Source organism: Bubalus bubalis, chromosome 4 (assembly GCF_019923935.1).
Source record: "Bubalus bubalis isolate 160015118507 breed Murrah chromosome 4, NDDB_SH_1, whole genome shotgun sequence".
NCBI lineage: Eukaryota > Metazoa > Chordata > Mammalia > Artiodactyla > Bovidae > Bubalus > Bubalus bubalis.
This window is the reverse complement of record NC_059160.1, coordinates 155,005,140-155,023,746: the sequence shown is the minus strand read 5'-3', so window position 1 is coordinate 155,023,746 and position 18,607 is coordinate 155,005,140. Positions and strand designations below refer to the sequence as shown.

At 49.1% G+C, this 18,607-nt stretch overlaps 1 protein-coding gene across 5 annotated transcripts in view; it reads right to left on the bottom strand.

Annotated features, from left to right (window-relative positions):
* The window catches only part of TSPAN14 (tetraspanin 14), a 56,479-nt gene that overhangs the window by 30,550 nt on the left and 7,322 nt on the right, over nt 1-18,607 (bottom strand). The window contains exon 1 of one of the 5 annotated variants that reach the window (XM_006064759.4): nt 11,811-11,987. The exons of 1 other annotated variant lie outside the window; for it this stretch is intronic. Coding sequence is in view for 2 of the 4 variants with exons in the window: in XM_044942375.2 (XP_044798310.1) it covers nt 9,747-10,146 (400 nt within the window). In the remaining 2 variants the exon portion in view is untranslated. Of the gene's footprint in view, nt 1-900; nt 925-9,746; nt 10,715-11,810; nt 11,988-18,607 lie in introns of those variants that run through there. 3 more of the 5 variants (XM_044942375.2, XM_044942373.2, XM_025284859.3) reach the window with 3 other exon arrangements.

The following is an 18,607-nucleotide window of genomic DNA, read 5'->3' as shown; positions in this document are numbered from 1 at the left end:
TTAGGTCATCACCTCTTCATTGGGTATTTATTCCCCCACTTCACAACAGGGAAACAAGTTCAGAAAGGTCATGTGACTTGCCCAACAGCAAGACAAAAACCACAGCGTTCAGGACCCACACCAAGGCAACATGGGGGTGGAGACAGTGGTCCCCACAATCCACGTTCTTTCCACCCACTGCTACCTGGGGCTAAGCAACCAAGAGTTGAGGGAACCAAACAAAGAAATGAGGGCTCGACTAGTGAGAGTTGAGTTTGGGAAGAAGAGATGAAGAGCAAGTCTGGGCATGACCTAACAGTGGCCAGTCAGGAGAAGTCGCACTTGTTCATCTAATATTCTCTGAGACAACCTCGCAAGCTCAGCCCTCAAGAGGTAAGGAAGGCAGAGCACCCTGGCCTGGGTGGAGAGGTCCTGCGAACTCACAGCAGCCAGTCTTCACCCCACTCCCCTTCCCCTGCCTAACCTCCCACCCTCTAGGACCACTGTTTTGGCTTCCTTGGGCTACAGTAAAGCTTAGATTATAGAATTCTGAACTGCACAGGGTGAAGGGTGGGGCCAACTCTCCTTTATCTGTGTCCAAAGCCTACAAAGGAAGGTGCCCTCAGAAGGAGTGCACTCCGAAGGCCTGGTCCACCTTCACTATGTTCATTTTTGAAACACGATGGCAACCCAGGTGGACCCTTAACTCTTCCACTATCCGCTGCTGCCCAACAGTGGCTGAATGTTGGGGAAGGCGCCTTAAGCTGACCCTCGGGTGGGATCTGAGGCTCACTGGAAATGCCCACCCCTAGCCCCGAACTCACCCTACTTCCCAGGGTGAGGAGAGGAACAAGAGGTAACCCAAGGCCTAGGGCAAAAACAAACAAGGCTACTCTGGCAGGGGGGAGACAATCCACTCACAGCTGCCAGTAAGAGACCAGCTTCTGCGCCTTGCCGCGGAGCAGCCACCACAGAATCCCTTCCTGCTGAGGCAGCCTTGGCGGCCTGTCCCCTGGTCTGTAATGTTCTGAGAAAGTGCTGCCAGGCAGGCACATGAAACCACATCCCTCTGCTCCACCACCCTTCCCGCAGAGCAGAACCAACCAACAGGCAGAGACTGGACACCACTGCCCACTGGCCCCCTGCCTCCCAGAGGGACGGGAGTATGGTCAAGGCCCAGCTGGGAGTATCCAACCTGCCTGGCCTGAAACCAGCCAGGGAGGGGGCAGTGACCCAGCAGCCCATCCCCACCTCCCCGTCCCACCAGCAGAGCAGCATCTCTACAACACTTCCCTCCCAGAATACACATGAACACAACTCCTGGTAAGGACACAGAAGGCCTGAACACAGCCTGGGCCACACAGGATGGCTGCAAGGAGATGAACAGGAACTCTTGGACACAGTCCTTCCTTCGGCCACATGACCTGACCCTGAGCAAGCGTCTGCCTCTGAGGGCCTCAAATAAAATGGGGCCGATCCCGAAGATCCCCAGAGACTGGGGAGGGCTACTCAGGCACAATACCCCGAAGTTCAGGAATCCTAAGGGTGCTCCTTAGAGTTATTTAACCTAACCGTAGTAAAGAACTCTCCTTAAAGCTCTGAAGCAGTAAACAAAGCCAGGCTCCCTTCCTTCTCCTGGATCTTGGCTCTACAAAGACACCACCTAATTACCACTGGCCTGTATGCCTTCCATAGCAGGGCAGACCTCATCCCTGCCCCCTAGCCCAGGGCCTCTGAACAATGATGACTCTGAAGTGACACGGACTCTCCACCCGGAGATCCCTGATCTCCTTCTGCTCCGGCCACGTACATGGGGACAACATGGAATGGCCACAGCGAGCTCCTTGTCATGCACGCTGCAGGGAGCCAGTGCTCTGGAGTGTGGGTTCTCTGCAGGGGGCTGGTTTTCTCACCACCTGTTCCCTCTCTTCCACTGGGCTCCCAGGGTCTCACCCCACAAAGACTCAACCAGGAAATAACTTTGCCTTTATAAATGTCAGGGTTCAAACCCACACACAGAGAATCTCAATAACCATGATATAAACCCCAAGCCTTCACTCCATGGTAACTTAAACACTCAGAACTATACTAGCCAGATCCATGCTAGGGAATGATCAGAAAGAAACACCCTAATCATCCATGAGATGATGTATCACCCTCAGATATGTCCCCTTACATGCCTGCCACTCACCCCCAGAACACTTGCTTGAACATTGCATCATTTTTGTTGGACCAAAATAACCATATGAGGTCTTGGGGTAGGGTGTTTTAATGACACTTATTTCCCCATTCCAACCCACAGAAGAGGAAGCTGTTGAATGGAAACAGTGCAGTTTAGTCTTTCTTCACCCCCTTGTTTACTCCTCCCCATGGGGAGAGAAGGCGCTCAACCTGACCGGGGGGTGGGGAGAGGGGCCCCGCCCCACACGCCATCAAAGGAGCAGCAAGGAAAAGCTGCCTCTTGCTCTTGACCCACCAGCTCTGTCCTGGGACCAGGGTGGGTAGAGAAGCAGGTCCTGAGCTTCAACCAGAAGATCCAGGTCCCCACATAGGCAAGTTCTGAATTTAACTGGAAGGAGGTAAGAGTGAGATCTGTTTGGACTCCAGCCTAAGCCACATCCTCCAACACAGAGCCTTGGGTTTGGGGCGGAATGAAGGCAATGAGCATCTGAGGTCTGGCTTGGCAGCTTCAGAACCTCAGGGAAGGAGAAAAGACTGATGAGTGCTCCCCCACCAGCCTGAGGTGTTACCCACATTTCAAAGAACCCCAGAAGGTGACGAGGATGGTGGTGCTGTAACTAGAACCAGATCCAACCCAGAAGCCAGCCAAAATGACTCCAGAGTGACTATGGTCCCTCACTTCTCACCATAGTTGCTAACCCAAGTAGAGTCACATCAGAGGAAGGCGAAACGCAGCTCTCTACCAGCTAATGAATTCAGTCAGCACCAAAAGCATTTACCCTAAATACACAGACTAAAAATTCTGCTTCTTAACAGAAGACAAATTTTCGCAGCTACTAATGACCACCACAACTGAAAACTCTCCAAAAGCTATGTTGTGTTTTCTGTAGAGAAAACAATTATTTAATTCCAAGTCCTCAAACTGTCTCAACTCCAAAAGTTATTATAACAGAATAAAGCCTTTACGTGGCAAGAGGAGGCATTGGGTTTGTCCAAACATCAACTTCTTAAAACAAGGGGGAAAGTCAGAATTATTTCAGTGTTAAGATAGCTGGTTAGCAACCTGAGAGGAATTAAATAATACACTAAAGTCTTTCTAAATAGTAAACACACACACACACTCAAGAACAGGGTATCCTTCACATTTAAGCTAACTGAAGTACAAAATTATCAATATAGAACAGATATGCTTTTAAATTCCCATATAACAATTAAAAGTAACATTAAAATTAAAAAGGAAACAAATGATAAATTATCTGCAGCTGTAGTGATTATGACAAAGGGTAAATACTATTTCCAACACAAAGAAATTCATACTTAATAGAAGACTGATGTTAGACCAATGGACAAAGGATATGGGCATTATTCTAAAACTGAAGAACAAAACAATTCCTAGATGGAAAACTACTCAAAGTCACTGGAAATGAAATTAAAGACAACTCACAGATATTGTTTTACACTTTTTATTTTAACAAAATCACCACCGCTATTGCTGGCAGTCCCATGGTGAGGCTGTTGCATTCATAGCTTGCTGGGAGTGGAATAAAGTGTTACTACCCTTTGGTAAGCAATACAGTTAGAGACATTAAAAAAAAAAGAAGTCCTACCCTTAATCCAATAAACTCATGACTCAAGAGTTTGCCTCAAGGAAAGAAACCAAAAGAAGAAAGAGAATATGAGTTAAGCATTCAAAATCTAAATATCCTAGCTTGCAATTATGAAACAATTTGTAAGCATGTGGCTAAAGGTCAAAATGGAAGCTAAAACCATGAAAATGGCTTCGGGGGTTGGTAGGCTTACAAGTGATTTTCTAAAAAGGCTTCTATTGTGCACTTTCCATGACCACCTTTGTACTAAAATGTAAACTGAGGCCACTGCTGGTGGAGGGTGCCGGCCCCACAAGCGTGATGACCTCTGCAACCACTGTAAACAGGGCTCATCTACTTTGGGATTATATTAACTTGTAAGATTGTTGCCTCCTCCGTCTCTCGGCTTTATTTAATTAAAAAGGTAGCACATGCTGAACTGTAAAATACTTAGACAATTCACAAGTGTACAAAGAGAACTGGCGATGAGAAGCCACTGACAATGGCTTTCAAATTTTTTACGATGGCCCACAGTAAGAAGCTCTTCAGGAGTCCTGCCTGGAGAGTCCCATGGACAAAGGAGCCTGGTGGGCTACAGTCCACAGGGTCGCAAAGAGTCAAACACAGCTGAAGCAACTTAGCACACACAAGAATCACACTGAACAATCAATCCAATACACACATACTCCCATACACATCTGAGCTCTGTGAAACAATACTTGCCCTTATCACAGGCCACGTGTTCCAGATTTGCTCTTTTCATTTTTTTTTTAATTATTCCTGAACATATCCCTGCAAGAATCAATGATTGTAAATGCTGTGTTGAGGAAAAACAAAAACAAAAACAGATCCTAGGCCCCAAGGCCCCAGTCCCTTTCCAGGGGCTCCCTTAACTTCTAGCTGGTCTTGATGTTAACATTCCAAATGTCTTAGAAAATTCAATACATGCTATGCTTGTATTACTATTCCCTGGTTTTTCATTGTTAGGTGTTACCTCACCATTTCCTGCCCTGAAGACGAAAATGTAACTCTACTCCTGTACAAGCCACCTGTCCCAAACCACTCCCCTCACACTCCTTTCTCATATCTCCACTCCAATCATACCCACGGCAACACTAATTTTCAGAGTCTACATTATTAGGACCCCGTGAGTCATCACAGCAAGCCATGTAAGCCATGATTACTTTTCCTAGACTTTTTGTTCTCTAGAGTCAATAATTCTCATTTTTTTCTGTTTAATTTTCTATGAATTTATTAATATTCAACCCCCAATTCAATGTCAGTTGTCCCAATCTCCTCTCAATAAGTTCACTCACATCAGATGTTCTATTTCTAGTTCTTCTCCCAGAAGAAATTTCTCCTGGAACCTTCTGAGCTACTTTAATCTGGACTGGTGCCCAGAAGAACTCCCTTGGCCTCATTTGGGATACAGCCTATGAAAGAGCCAGTCTTTGCTCATCTTTGTGGAAGAAATCTTCAGGGCAAGAAGAAAATTTTTCAGACCCTGTATGTCTGAAAAAATCTTTACTTTACCTTCATTTGTGAATAAAAGTTTGGCTGTGTATAGAATTCTAGGTTGGGAGCCATTTCTACTGAGAACACTAAAGGCAGTGCCCTAACATCATCTTCATTCCAGGGTAATGGGAAGTCTGAAACCACTCAGATTCCTGATTTTGTACTTAACCTATTTCTTTCTCTCTGTAAACTTGTAAGATCATTCTTTTCTTCCCAGCACACTGACATTTCAAGGTACTGGTCTAACTGATCAGGGTACTGGCCTATCTTCATCCACTCAGCTCAACATTTGATGAGTCCATCTGATATGGAAACCTATATCCTTCTAGGAAACTTTTTTCCGGGTGATTTTCCCACTTGCATTTTTCTCTGCCACTCCTATTAATGGATATGGGAACCTGAGCTGATTCTTTAAACATCTTACCTCTTCTGCTCTATTATCCATCTCTTCTTCATCTTTCTTGTCTATTTTCCAGAAAACTCTTTCAAATTTATAATTATTCTAATGGTTTGATATTTTTGCTCTGCCCTTATTCTTTTAAAATTTTAATTCTTTTGTTTGTTTCCTAAATGTTCCTTTTGTATAGTATCCTACTCCTATTTCATGGGTACTTCTCTTATCTCTCTGAGAAAATGTCTAATTTTTTTCAAAATATTCTCCAAGTAGAATATTTATTTCAAGTTCCTCCCCCTGCCCCATTTGTTTTGCTTCCTTTCACATTAGGTGCTTTCTTCAGGTATTAGCAATCATTAGTAATCCTCATGACTAAAAGTAAATGCCTAAGAATTGAGTAGAAGCACTGAGTCCCTGGGCACGTAGATGAGTTTCTGCGCACGGCGATCCGGCTGGCCCACCTGCTACAAAGTCTCTGCTGTCGGCATCTTTAGGTCAGTCAGGTTCCTCAGTGAGGTCTGTTAATCTCCTGCTTGGAAGGTAAGGGGCTGGCTGTCAGAGTTCTAGAAGCCAAGTGGGATACAAGGCTTTACTAAGAACAACTGGAATCTCCCAGGCCCTCGGTTTTTCCTTCATCACAAGGAACCTCCAATGTTCTGCTAAAGGGAAAATGCAGTCACCAAGCACCATGGAGACAAGAAAGGGGTTTAACCACATGAACTGCCTTCAAACAGTTCTTATATTCAGCCAGCTTTGACGCTCCTCCCCTCCAAGCCCCCTAAAATAATATGGTGTCACCAACTCCTACATTTAAAGTGGGTCACTCACCCATCTAATTCCTGATTTGAACATTTTTTCTTGCTTTTGCTTCCTTTGCCATTCTCCATGTCCTTGTAGAGTGATTCCTTTTTTAAAATTCCCTTTATCTTAACTTTTGTGGGGTTTTAGGGTAAAGTAAAATTAGATATGTTCACTAAATCCACAGATCTCTGGGAAGACTTCAGAAATATTTTAGTTGCCATCTTTTTACTGAGCTAAGTAAAAAAAAAAGGAAAAACAGGAAGTATAATTTATAACCATATAAAAGGACAAATGAGATTTTGCGGATGTAATCAAGATGAATAATCAATTTACTTAAAATAGGGAAACTATCTGAGTGGGTCCAATGTAATTAGATGAGCCCTTAAAAGCAGAGCTTTCTCCCAGCTGAGGGCAGAAGTAGTCATATTCCAAGTATGAGGATGCAATGCATTGTTGCTGGATCTAAGACAGAGGAGCTACCTGCAAAGAGCAGAGAGAAGTTCCAGCAGTTCAGGGGAACCCTGGCTGACGGTTAGCAAGGAAACAGGGCCTCAGTACTAAAACAAACAACAAGGAACTAAATTCTGCCCCAAATCCTCCAGAAATGAATATAGCCCTGCCAACCCTTTGATTTGGGCCATGTGACAGCCCCAGGCAAAGAACCCAGTGGAACTGTGCTGACCTGACAACACTATCCACCCATATCCCAAGCTAAAACTCTACCAAGTTATTCTGCTGGCTCCTCCCTACCTCATTCTCCAGACCTGGCCATTGACCAAGATTCAACCTTTCCACCTGACCTTTGAGGCTCCCAGTACTTGTATCTGCCCAGATATAATCCCCAGGAAGGGCAGCCATATTCCCAACAGAGTTGGGGGCCCTGCTGCACCTCCAAACAGTGCACCATAGGCCTAACAGCGCATCATAGGCCTTCGACTCTCCAGGTCCTCAGAGCCCACTGTGTACTGGGGAACATTCACAGGCCAAAGGAACAGGGAGGCCCAAGGGGAGAAGTGGAGAAGTCTAGGAAGAAACAGGCTACTTTCAAGGGAAATAGGTAAATGAGATGGTCATAAGGCAGGCCAGTAGGCTGCCTCACTGCCCAAGGGAATCTCACACACAGGAAGGATGTCATATCATGCCTCAGCCTAGGGGCACTATCACTCAGAGGGGAAAGAGGGCCTCAAGTCCACAGGCTCCCCACTCGGTTCCGACTCACCCTCAGAGCCAGAAGTGTCTAAGTCCTACTCTAACCCATACCCCTTAGGACCAACTCTCCATACCCAGGGTCTGCCACAAACAGTGCAAAAATGGACAGGGTGGCAGCAACTACCGCAGGAGTCCAGAAGTTTGCCTCTTCACCGTGGGAAAACACTACAAACTCAGCCGGGAGTTAGGCTGGGCCCCTCAACCCTCTACCCCCCACCCCGCACCGTCCCTGATCACCGGGTGACAAGCCCTGCCACACAGGTGTGGGGGAAGGGAGGTTCCCAGAGTTCGGAGACTCTCAGGCCCTTGACTGCCCGACCTGGGAAGGCCTCCAGGTGGAAGTCCAGGAACACCTGGGCTGCCAGCTCTGAGCCCCACCGCGCTCTCCAATGGGCCTGGGATTCTAAGAGCTTGGCTTCCTGTCTGAAACTCTGTTTTTAACCAACACAGCATTATGAGCTTCCACCACCAAAACCCCACAACCCCCAGACCTGCTGAGTCTGAGAAGCACCAAGGGGCCCCTCGCTAATCTGGGGAGGAGATATCTGTCTCCCTCAGTGCTGACACCAGGAAAGAAGCCAAGGGAGGGAGGGAGGTGGGGCAGAGGAGGAAGCAGTGAGGCGAGGGCTCAGTGGGAGACATGCTGGGCCTCGAATGGAGGTCACCTAATCCAGCGATTTTCAAACTTACTATTTTTATTACTTTTTAAGCTACAGGAGCTTTTGTACAAAGAGACTCTGACCCAGAAACCCAGCATGAGGTGTACAGAGCAGTTCTCTTCAAGTGGCTAGGGGGAAGGGGAGGCTCTATGACATACATGCTTGAAAATGACGGGTCTGGCCCAGCTGATCCCAAATTCAGGGATCAGGGGAATCACTCAAGGAGCTTTTTCCAAACTGCACATGGAGACTCGTTCAGTAGTGAATGTGACAGACCTGGAAAGCCACATTTTTAAGAGCTGTCCTTCACAGCAGACAGTTTGAAGGGACTCCCCCCACTGGCCCAATCTGGAACTATGTGTGCACCAAAATAAATAATATTAATGCATTTTAACTCACTGAATAAAGAACCCATGACTCCATTCTAATACATATAAATGGATAAATAATATATAAATGGAAGAGAAGGGAAAGTTCTTTACAGCAGAAGGATAAATGTAAAAATTTATGTAATTAAATCATCAGCATTCAGTAACCATAGAATTCTAGGTTGGGGAATTCTAGTATGACAGAAATAACTGATAATGGGTTAAGTCTGTTCTGGCTATTATAACAAAACACCAGACTGGACCAAACTGACAGACCAGGCAGCTTCTGAAGCACAGAAGTTTATTCCTCATAGTTCTGAAGGCTAGGAAGTCTAAGATTAAGACACCAACAAAGGGGGGTTCAAGCCTCATCCTGGTTCAAAGCTGGCACCTCTTCACTGTGTCCTCACATGGTGGAGCAGCAAGGGAGCTCTGAGGGGTCTCTTCTAAGGGCACCAATCCTGTTCTTGAGGACTCCACCCCCATGACCTAAGCTCCTCCCAAAGTCCTAACATCATCAAGCCAGGCACCAGACAGAATTTCAATATGTGAATGGGGGAACACACAAAGACCTTTAGACCATAACAGGCTCTAAAACTAGTCAACGAAAGTTTGATTAGAGACAGCATGTTTACATGGTCTCAAAGTATCTCCCCATAGAACACTTATTAATTACAAAGAGCATGATAGTAACTCAGCAATGGAGAAACCTTACAGATATCACCTTTAACCAAGTGACCACCACAGTCATCACCAGCAATGAGTCAAGCCAACGGCTGTCCCTCCTGCCAGGATGCACCGAGGACATGCCATTTCCGTGGTGTTCCTGGCGAAAATGCATAACCTGAGTCCTATCTTGAGGAATGATCAAAAAACAAACAAAACAAATGAAGGGAGAGTTTACAAAAGTAACTCGCCTCAAGTAAAACGTAAGAAGTTGTGGCCATTTTTCTTTAAAAAAAGAAAAGAAGAGAAGAAAACACTGGGGCAACAGACAATCCTGGGGCCCACAGAGAGATCTTGAAAATGACACATCAGGCAACTCATGCCTCACCTGCCTGCCCACACAGGTGAGGGCCGGGCCGTCTGCAGCGGCTGCCGCTCCACCTCTCAAAGGACTGCGGAAACAGGCCTGGCACCGGCCTGGCCTCCAGGGGCCTTCCCTCTGCCGCTGAACGTGAAACCACCTGTTTAAATGTGGACGGGGAGCCCTGAGCCCAGATGATCACAGCAGGCCTGTTTCTGAAAGCCCGATGTGCACATGAAATGTCTGCATTCAGAAGCAGATGCGCACAAGATGCGGTTTCTGGGCCCAGTTTACGGCGACATCTCCAACATGGACAAGAACCTATGAACCCTGCATGCTGGGACCTCTGGACTTCAGGACCCAGAGGACTGGGCCTTCTGTCCACCCTGAGCTTCTCCACAAATGGCTTGAGGCAAGGCCACACCATGAATGAATGAAGCCAAGAGTCCAGCAACCCATCAGTGTACTAACTCGCTCTGCGAGTCCCTGGGAGGAAAGGCTTTTATTGTGGGAGATGAACACCTCGGGACCTGTTTCTACACGTCCTGGCTGCTGCTGCTGTTGCCAGGCACCTAGAGTGGGGCTGTGGAGACCAAGAACTCAAGTGAGCCCTGCACCTCATGGGAGGGGCTCAGGACACGCTTCCCTCTGCTAAATGCTGTCAGGCAGGCGCAGGAGGGCAGGATGCGGCCCAGGAAGGAAGGAGGAGGCGGGAAGCTGGTCAGGAAATGTTCCCTAGAGCAGCAGCTTTAACCACTACAAGTCGGCATGGTGGCAGCCAGGAGTCTCAACAGAGCTCTGGGTCAGGCCCTGTGGATGGCACCAAGGCGCCACCGGGCCGGCTGCCCTGGCAGGGCCAACACAGCTGGGGAATGGGACGCTCCTAACAGCCACGGACGTAATGAGTGACGAGTGGGCCTGCTCTCGGGCAGAAATAAATTCTGCTCCAATAACTGAGTCCTGGGCAGCCCTTAGGGGAGCTGCTCCAACTCAGTGTGAGGATGTGACCTGAGTGTCTAATATGGGTGGGAAATGTTCTCTTCGCAGAGATATCCCACCCTCCCCCCCGCAACACAAACTATATAAAACTTAGAATTAAACACCTTTTCTTCCATTTCTTCATGCCTGAACGACATAAAGACTGTGGCTCTAAGATGTTCAAAATCCTTATATCCAAAATTGCACAGTTCACTGCAATATACTTTTTAAGACAACCAACCAACCAACCCACTTGATTCCCGAAGTCAGCACTGGAGGGCCACCCCCTAATCCTGCCCAGGGCGGACAGGGCTCACCAAGCCAGGGCAGAGCCTGGCTCCTGGCCTCTGAGCAAGGCAAACAGCCTGGGGTCAGTCTCACAGAGGGAAGAAAGCAAATTTTCCCAACAAGCTATAAAAGGTGAAGCCTGCTGGAGAAAAATAAGTAAAATGAAATGCACTGAAAATGTAGAAGAGAAGAGGAACAAGCAGGGAGGGGAAGGGAGAAGCAGATGTTTTTTTAAAAAACACAAATCAGTGATGGGACTCGAATGAAAACAGCTGAGAAAAATCTGCAAAGAGATTAGAAGCTTAGTACCTAAAACAGTTCCAGACCGCCAGGGGCATCCCCAGGCTTGGGGCCCCACACTCACCCCCACAGGCCCTCCATCCACCTCTACCTGAAGGCAGGGGGAGGGCAGGCCATTTTAGCAAAATCAGGAAAATCATTTCAAACATTTTTCCCACTAAAAAAAAAAATACTACAAAAAATAAATTTACAGTCCGTTTTCTGGACTATTTATTTAAACTTCAACATATACCAAAAACCTTTTTATAGAATGCTTCATGTGTCTACAAAAAGCAAACAACATTTACAACCTGATTCTGATCATGTCGCCCAGCTGGGACGGATGGGGTGGGGCAAGTGGCACCAGATGGCCCAGGAAGGCTCTTAGCCCCCTTTCACAAAGGAGGGCTCCAATTACCTCCTCGGCCCGGTGCCCCAGAGTTGACCTTGCTGACAGGCTTGGAGGAGGCACCTGCAGCTGCCAGCTCAGGCGGCTTCCATGGTTCCCAGACCCACCTCCCAGACACCCCCAGTGCCCAGGGCTACCTGCTGCGATCTTCGTGTCCCAGAGACGGAGCCAGGCCCCTTTAAAGTAGGCAACTTTAAGCAGGGAAGGAGGGTGCAGACAACTAAACCACAAAAGAGAAAACAGTCTTGAAGGTGGGGCAGGGCAGGACGGAGGTGTCTGAGACACAGCCTCTCAAACTTGAAAGTGCATGCAAATCACCCGGGAATCTTGTTAAATGCAGATTTTGCCTCAGCTGCTGTGGGGTGAGTCTGCAGGGCAACAGGCTCCCAGGTGTTGCCAGCCCGGCCCACTGACAAGCCTGCGGGCAATACCCTCAACAGTGAGGGTGTAAGAGGCCTTGAGTGAAAAGCAACAGCGCTAACTGAGTGAAAGGACCTTTAGGGCAAGTGACAGGGGAAAGCTCACCCATCTTAACTAGGGATGTCATCAGCTTTCTTGGAGGGATGCTTTAACTGTGGAATTTGTTTGGTATTTTAGTGCATCCTCACAGGTTATTTTTATTCCCATTTCACAGCTGTGGAAGCTACTCTAACCAAATGTTTATCAAAGCTGGGCTCCCTGCCCCTTGGATGTCTTCCAAGAGCACAGGCCTCCTGTGAGGCAGGGCAGGGCGGAAGCACAAAGGCCAGAGCTGTGACAAGGAGGCCGATCCCAGCCCAGCAGACAAAGGCAGGAAAGCCAGGGGACACAGGAGGCCCCCCAGGGGGTAGAGGTTGGGTGGGGAAAGGCAGATAACGGGCCAGAAACCCATTTTGCCTCCTGGAATTTTTAACAAAATAGAGACAAAATGTAACCTCAGCCTCCTACCCCCTATTCCCCTAATTCCCACTCCCACCTCCCAGAACTAAAGAGGATATTTAAATACAGAGGGTATCTCCGTCTTATAAGTTTTATTTCTACTTTTAACAACCCGGCCTCATTTTGGCAGGACATAAAAAACAGCCTTCATTGCCTCCTCCCAGGTTTGCCAGAGAGGAGTGTGGTATGTCCAAGAAAAGGGCGAGTGCTACCGTCCAAGGCAGGGCTGTCCATCTGCCTGAGCGGGTTGCCAACGTCACACTCAGCCCCTGAGGGCTGCCGTGTGCTTTGGGCCCTGGTGGTTTTCCCTGTGAAAACCACGGGCATCCGGGGAGGTCACTATCGCCACTGCCAGGCCCTCAAGAACCTGAGGGAAAAAACCATGGAAGAGATGCCCCGTTAACCCCGTCCAATGACATTTCTCCCAAAAACGTACCCAGAGGTGGCGAGAGGGGCTCGGCGTAGTGAACAAGCATTTTGGACTTAGTTTCATAGAACTCAAAAAGTCCCGGCTCAAAAACAACCAAAGTTCATCTGAGCAACCTTTCCATCTTCCAGAGACCTACGCCCATGGAAATGAGTGACCAAGGTCACCCGGAAGGCCAGCGGCACCGCTGGGACCCAGGGCTTCGCCTTACCTCCCTGTGCTTTTCCGGAGCAGCATGCTGCCTCAATCACGCTTTTCCCACCCTCGTTTGGGCCCAACTACCCTAAAAACTGGGCTTCCCTGATGGCTCAGTGGTAAAGAATCCACCTGCCAATGCAAGAGACAAGGGGTTGATTCCTGGTTTGGGAAGATCCTCTGGAGAAGCAAAAGGCAACCCACTCCAGTATTCTTGCCTGGAGAATTCCATGGTCAGAGGAGCCCTGTGGGCTACAGTCCACAGGGTCATAAAATAGTTGGACATAACTTAGTGACAGAACAACAAACAAAAAACCCTAAAAGGTGCATCTGTGTTTCAACATTTATGACAGCGAACCTAGCTCTTTTTACTGAGTCTGGTTCAACATTTGCTGCAATAAGGGCACTCCAAGGGGGCAACCCTGTCCAGGCCTGGGACCTGCTTCCTAATTTAGGAGGTTGGCTGATATGAGTCAGGTAAGACAGCCAGGCTGATCTCAAGATGGGTGGGTTTTGGAAAGATAAAATGATAAATACAGAAAGTAGTGAGAGCTCAGGAGTTCTCATACCAAATAACTCTATGTCAAAGGCAGGGAGACAATTACAGACTGCAGTTAAGAAAGTTGGAGATTTGTGAGCTGGGATGGGCACACTTTCAGAAAGAGTAACCCTCAGCTTAGGCTGTGACCTCACACTGGGTAAAATCAGACTCCCCAGGAGGAAGCTCAATTTGCCCTCCAAAAACTGAGGATGAGAGACATTCAGATGCAAAGGGGCAGAGATGATGGGTGTGGGGGGGGTGGGTGTGGGTGGCGCATGCCGTGTGTGTGTGTGTGTGTGTGTGTGTGTGTGTGTGTGTTGGGGGGGGCGCGTGCACGCTATGTCATGTCCAACTCTTGCGGCCCCCACCAGGCTCCTCTGTCTGTGGAATTTTCCAGGCAAGAATACTGAATACCACAACCATAGAGACCCTTCAAAAGAGAAAAAAAACCCCAAAAAACAAAAATCACTGTTTTCTCAACTACCCTGCCACTAAATGCTAAGAGTTTGTCCTGACATGACTCTTTCATGGAGAAGGACCAGGAGGTAAAGGAAGATCACATTTTGCACTTGGGAGTGGCTTTTTCTGCCAAAGACCAGAAGGACGGTGCTCCCAAAGGCATCCATGAATTCAGTCCTTCTCCCTCTCTTACACATCTTCAGTGGCATGAACAGGCGAGCCCTTTCTCTGTCCCCACTGTACAAGCCAGCAGCACTGTGATCCAATAAGATGGCAAGACCCTCTTTAAACAAAGAGAAACCTCAGCACCACTGGGGAGCCGGGGGTACAGCTGGGGGAAGTGACGGTATAGCAAGCAGACCGCATAGCATCGGCTCAGTGGGAAGATTCATGTCATAAGGGCTTCCGCTGGTGCTGTGTGCCCGCTGCCTGCTGCCTGCCCAGCCTGCCACCGCCTGCCTGAGATTCAAGAGCCCAGAGATGGCAGAACAAAGAAAAATGGCTGTGGCTCAGGCAGCGAGGAGGCTGCAGGCCGGCCGGCCAGCAAGCAGGCTTTTCTGCAGCTGAGTACTCTAGCGAGGCCAGGGACACGGGGCGCTGAAGTACAAAGGAAAGTGGGGGCCTCAAGACTGACAGCTGCCCAGGCACACGCCTGGCCCCCACCCAAGGATGCAGCTGGGCCGAGAGAGCTCAGGCAGAAACCCACTCCCAGAGGCAGTGGGCAGGTGGCTGGGCATCCTTACTCCTTGCCCAGTTGCTCAGTGCTCTTACCCAGGGAGGTTCCAGGCAGAACCTGGGGACTTGAGAGGGAGGAAGGGGAGTCTTGACAGAAGTACCCAAAGGGCAGGATCCTTCCAGACTTCCAGCGATGGGGAGTGCTGAGAGAGGGCAGGGTCGGGCTAGGCAGCTCACGCAACATCAGAGAACAGGAGAGGGGCCCTGGAGTGGCTAAGATCTGTTCATCAAAGGACTTCTATTAAGCATAATGGGCTCCCACTGCCAGGAACAATAGCTGCACTGGCCACCCCCTCTCCTCCTCCCCTCCCCTCCCCCCAAAATTGTCCACAATGGGAGGCAGCAGGAAATGGGGCAGAGCCCATGAATAGCTCCACTGTCAGTCCCTAGGCCCCACCTCCTCAGCCCCACAGGTCAGCCCTAGCTGCCACCCGGCCACAATAGAAACTTGTGTGCCGCCAAGCTCCAGCCCCCATATAATAGAGCTGTGGGCATGGGAAGCTGTGGACTCCTCACGGGGCGGCATGTAAGGGCAATGGTGGGAGAGAGAGGGCAGAGATGTGGGCCTCAGACTCACCAGGGCAGGGTCATACCAAGCACATTGCTTTTTAGGGGAGCTATCTGCCAGCCAGTCCTAAAATCTCCTCCCTTCTTGCCCTGCCCTGTCTAGGCATGAGGTCGCCAGAGCCAGACAGGGGAATATTACGGTCATTTCAGGGGCGCACGGTGGCCACAGGGGTGAAGAAACTGCCAGAGCACTCCCAGGACCCCCAGAAGGATTCCCAGTAGACATGAACCCTCAAACCCACCCCAGTAAGAAAACCTCACCTGTCCTCACCCCCTGCATCTGCTCTTCAAGGAGGCTGCCTGCTCAAAACAGAAAAACTCATCTATTATTTACACCAGGTGCCTTCTAGACAGGCTTTTAAAATCACAGGGTGGCAGTCTTCTCCAGAGCAGCCTGAAATTGCCCAAAGCCAGGCAAGGCTGCTGGGCAGCTAGAAGATGCGGGATCTCAGGGCGGTGGATGGTCTAGTGAGACCTGGACAAGAGGCCTCACACCAACCCCTGAAACCCAAGGAGGATCTTTTCTTCTAAAAACTGATCCCCAGTTCCTTGTTTGTTTCTGCAAGACTCCAGGTTTCATACCCGGCTCAATTCCTGCAAACTCCTAGGGTCACTCAAGCCCACGTATGAGAAGTTCCCCACGCCTGGCCTCCCGAGACCCTACCTGGCTCTGCCTGCCTCTTCACACTCTTATAATCACACTTTTGGGTGCACAGGCTGCACGGCCCACGGGGCACAGCCAAAGGCTACAAACACCAGGTGCTCCAGAGGCAGGACGACCTGAGCTGAAATGCTCAGACCACATGGGAACGAGCCAGCACCACGGCCCCTCCAGCTCGAGGGTATGACGGCATAAACACAAGATCCTTCCATAAGGAAAACTCAGAAATGTTCATTCTCCCTCTTGGAATCAAAACAGCATGTTTCTTTTCTGGTCAAGCACCCCAAGCCTGGATGCCCCACCTAGCCATCTCTACAACAGACCTCGGAGCGTGTACATGCAAGGCATTCCTTCCTGCTTGGCTTGTAGCAGCCGAACACTGAGAGCAACCTCAATGTCCATCCATAGGAGGCTGATAAAGTGAACCATGATTGACCACACAGAGGAATACTATGCCACTGTTAGAAAGAATGGCCTGAACTACGTGTGCTGAAATCGAACAATCCCGAGATAAACTTGAGGGTAGAAATCAGAACACCGTTAGGTGTGTACGGCATGGGGACAGACAAGAGGACAGACACGCTTCGCTAGGCACCCAACACCTGGTGATGGTTATGTGGCCCCAGGGGAGCAGACGTGAAGGAGCCAGGGGTGGAAATATTAATTTTCACTACATATCAGATCTTTGAAATAAATATGTATTTTAAAAATAAAACATGTATTTTTAAAAATGAAAAAAGTTAAAACTGAATTGACATTTAAAACCCCTCGTTTATAGCACAAAAAATTTGGCTTGTAGCTCTCTGCAGGCGGTTCCCTAGAACAAGAAGTGGCAAAGGGTGGGGGTGGGGTGAGGGGGTGCCAGTCTTTGAAATAAAGACAGACATACCAACTCATAGAGCTCCCCGCTCACAAGTCCTCCCCAGGTCCCAAAATAGAAAGTCTTCCTAGGAAGACCAAGAGCGGATTCTGACCAAGGCAGAAAGGAAACCTAAGTTATTCCATACAGAGGACCATCTGTAGCCAGGTCCACTTCATCTGTGATGAGACTGTAAGACCCCCAGGATCAGGGGGCGCTGAGTCACAGGCATCCCAGGCCTAGGCAGGGACCCTTCTCAGGGCCCTCCCCAATCATCAGTGAGGCTCAAGGTCCTCGTGTTACGAACCCATCCCAATTTTAGCAGCTGAAGAAAGCTATTTCAACAGATTTCTAGGCCTGGCCCAACTCCAAGGACAGGCTAAAAACAGTTTTTCCAAAATCCCAGCTCTAAACTCCAATCCCTTAACCACTAAACTCCCTGCACCTTTCAGGAAATGCAAGCTGCAAAATGGAGCTGCGAGATGGGTGTGCACGCTTGCTCCTTACTAAAGGGATACATACATGTTGTTTAAAAGCCTACTTTAACTGACACATCAATAAATACTCTGCACTCAGAAGCACTGATGTATTTCCTCCGAGTGATTTTCCCCCTAAGGGACAACAGAATAACTAATCTCAGTCTCTCTCTGGCTTCTGAGGGGTATGACACAATGCCTATTAGAACCAGGATGGGCCAGACCATTGGAGTGAGGCCACTTGGAAGGCAGGGAGTGAGTGCTTCCTGGATGGAGCTGTCTCTACCTAGCAGAGGTCCCCTGCCCCACCCCCAGCCCACCACAAAGATCCCCTAAGGACTTGCAGAGTGCCCAGGCCACAGAGAAAGGTGGCTAGAAATGGGGGAGGTGTAAGTTTGGATCCCCTACTCTGTAAGAGGCTTTCTGATGAGTGTTCAATGTTCAACAAGGAGGCTGGAAATAAATGAGTACAAACGAGACTTCATGACAAGCAGAATCACGCAGGCAGCCAGAGCCCTCGGACCTCAGCTACTGGAAACAAGTTTCTGGCCCCCTCTTCAGTGGGCCCTCAGGAGCTGTGGTCCATCAGACCAAGGCTGGCCTCTCCCACAGTCTTTCTGCATGAATGGGAGGGCTCCCACACCCAGGTAGGCACTGATGCTCAACACACTGAATCCTACAGCATCCCAGCTGGCACCTCCCCCCTTGCCCCTCCCCGCATCTGTCTTCACACAGAGAGAGCATCAGGACTCCCCAGCCCAGAGAAGCCCCAGAGAGATCTGCACACTGCACCCCTGCACCAGGGTACACGCCACTGGCTCCTCCCTACTCCCTTGGGAATGAATACCTCAAGGCAACTCCTGGCTCTTTTGTTGTTGACAGGCCCCTTGTTTATATCATTACTTATATTTCACAGGAAGCAACGAGGACAAAGGAGACGATGACAGCAGAGGCAGGATGGGTGCACAGGTCCACTGTTCCCCTGCTGGGGTGGAAGCCAGCCTTCAGGAAGTGGAGACGGCTCCGAGCCCCGCAGCCAGCAGGTCTTCTCCACACTCCCTTTTCTTTCTCACAACAGCGGGTGGCGTCATTCCTA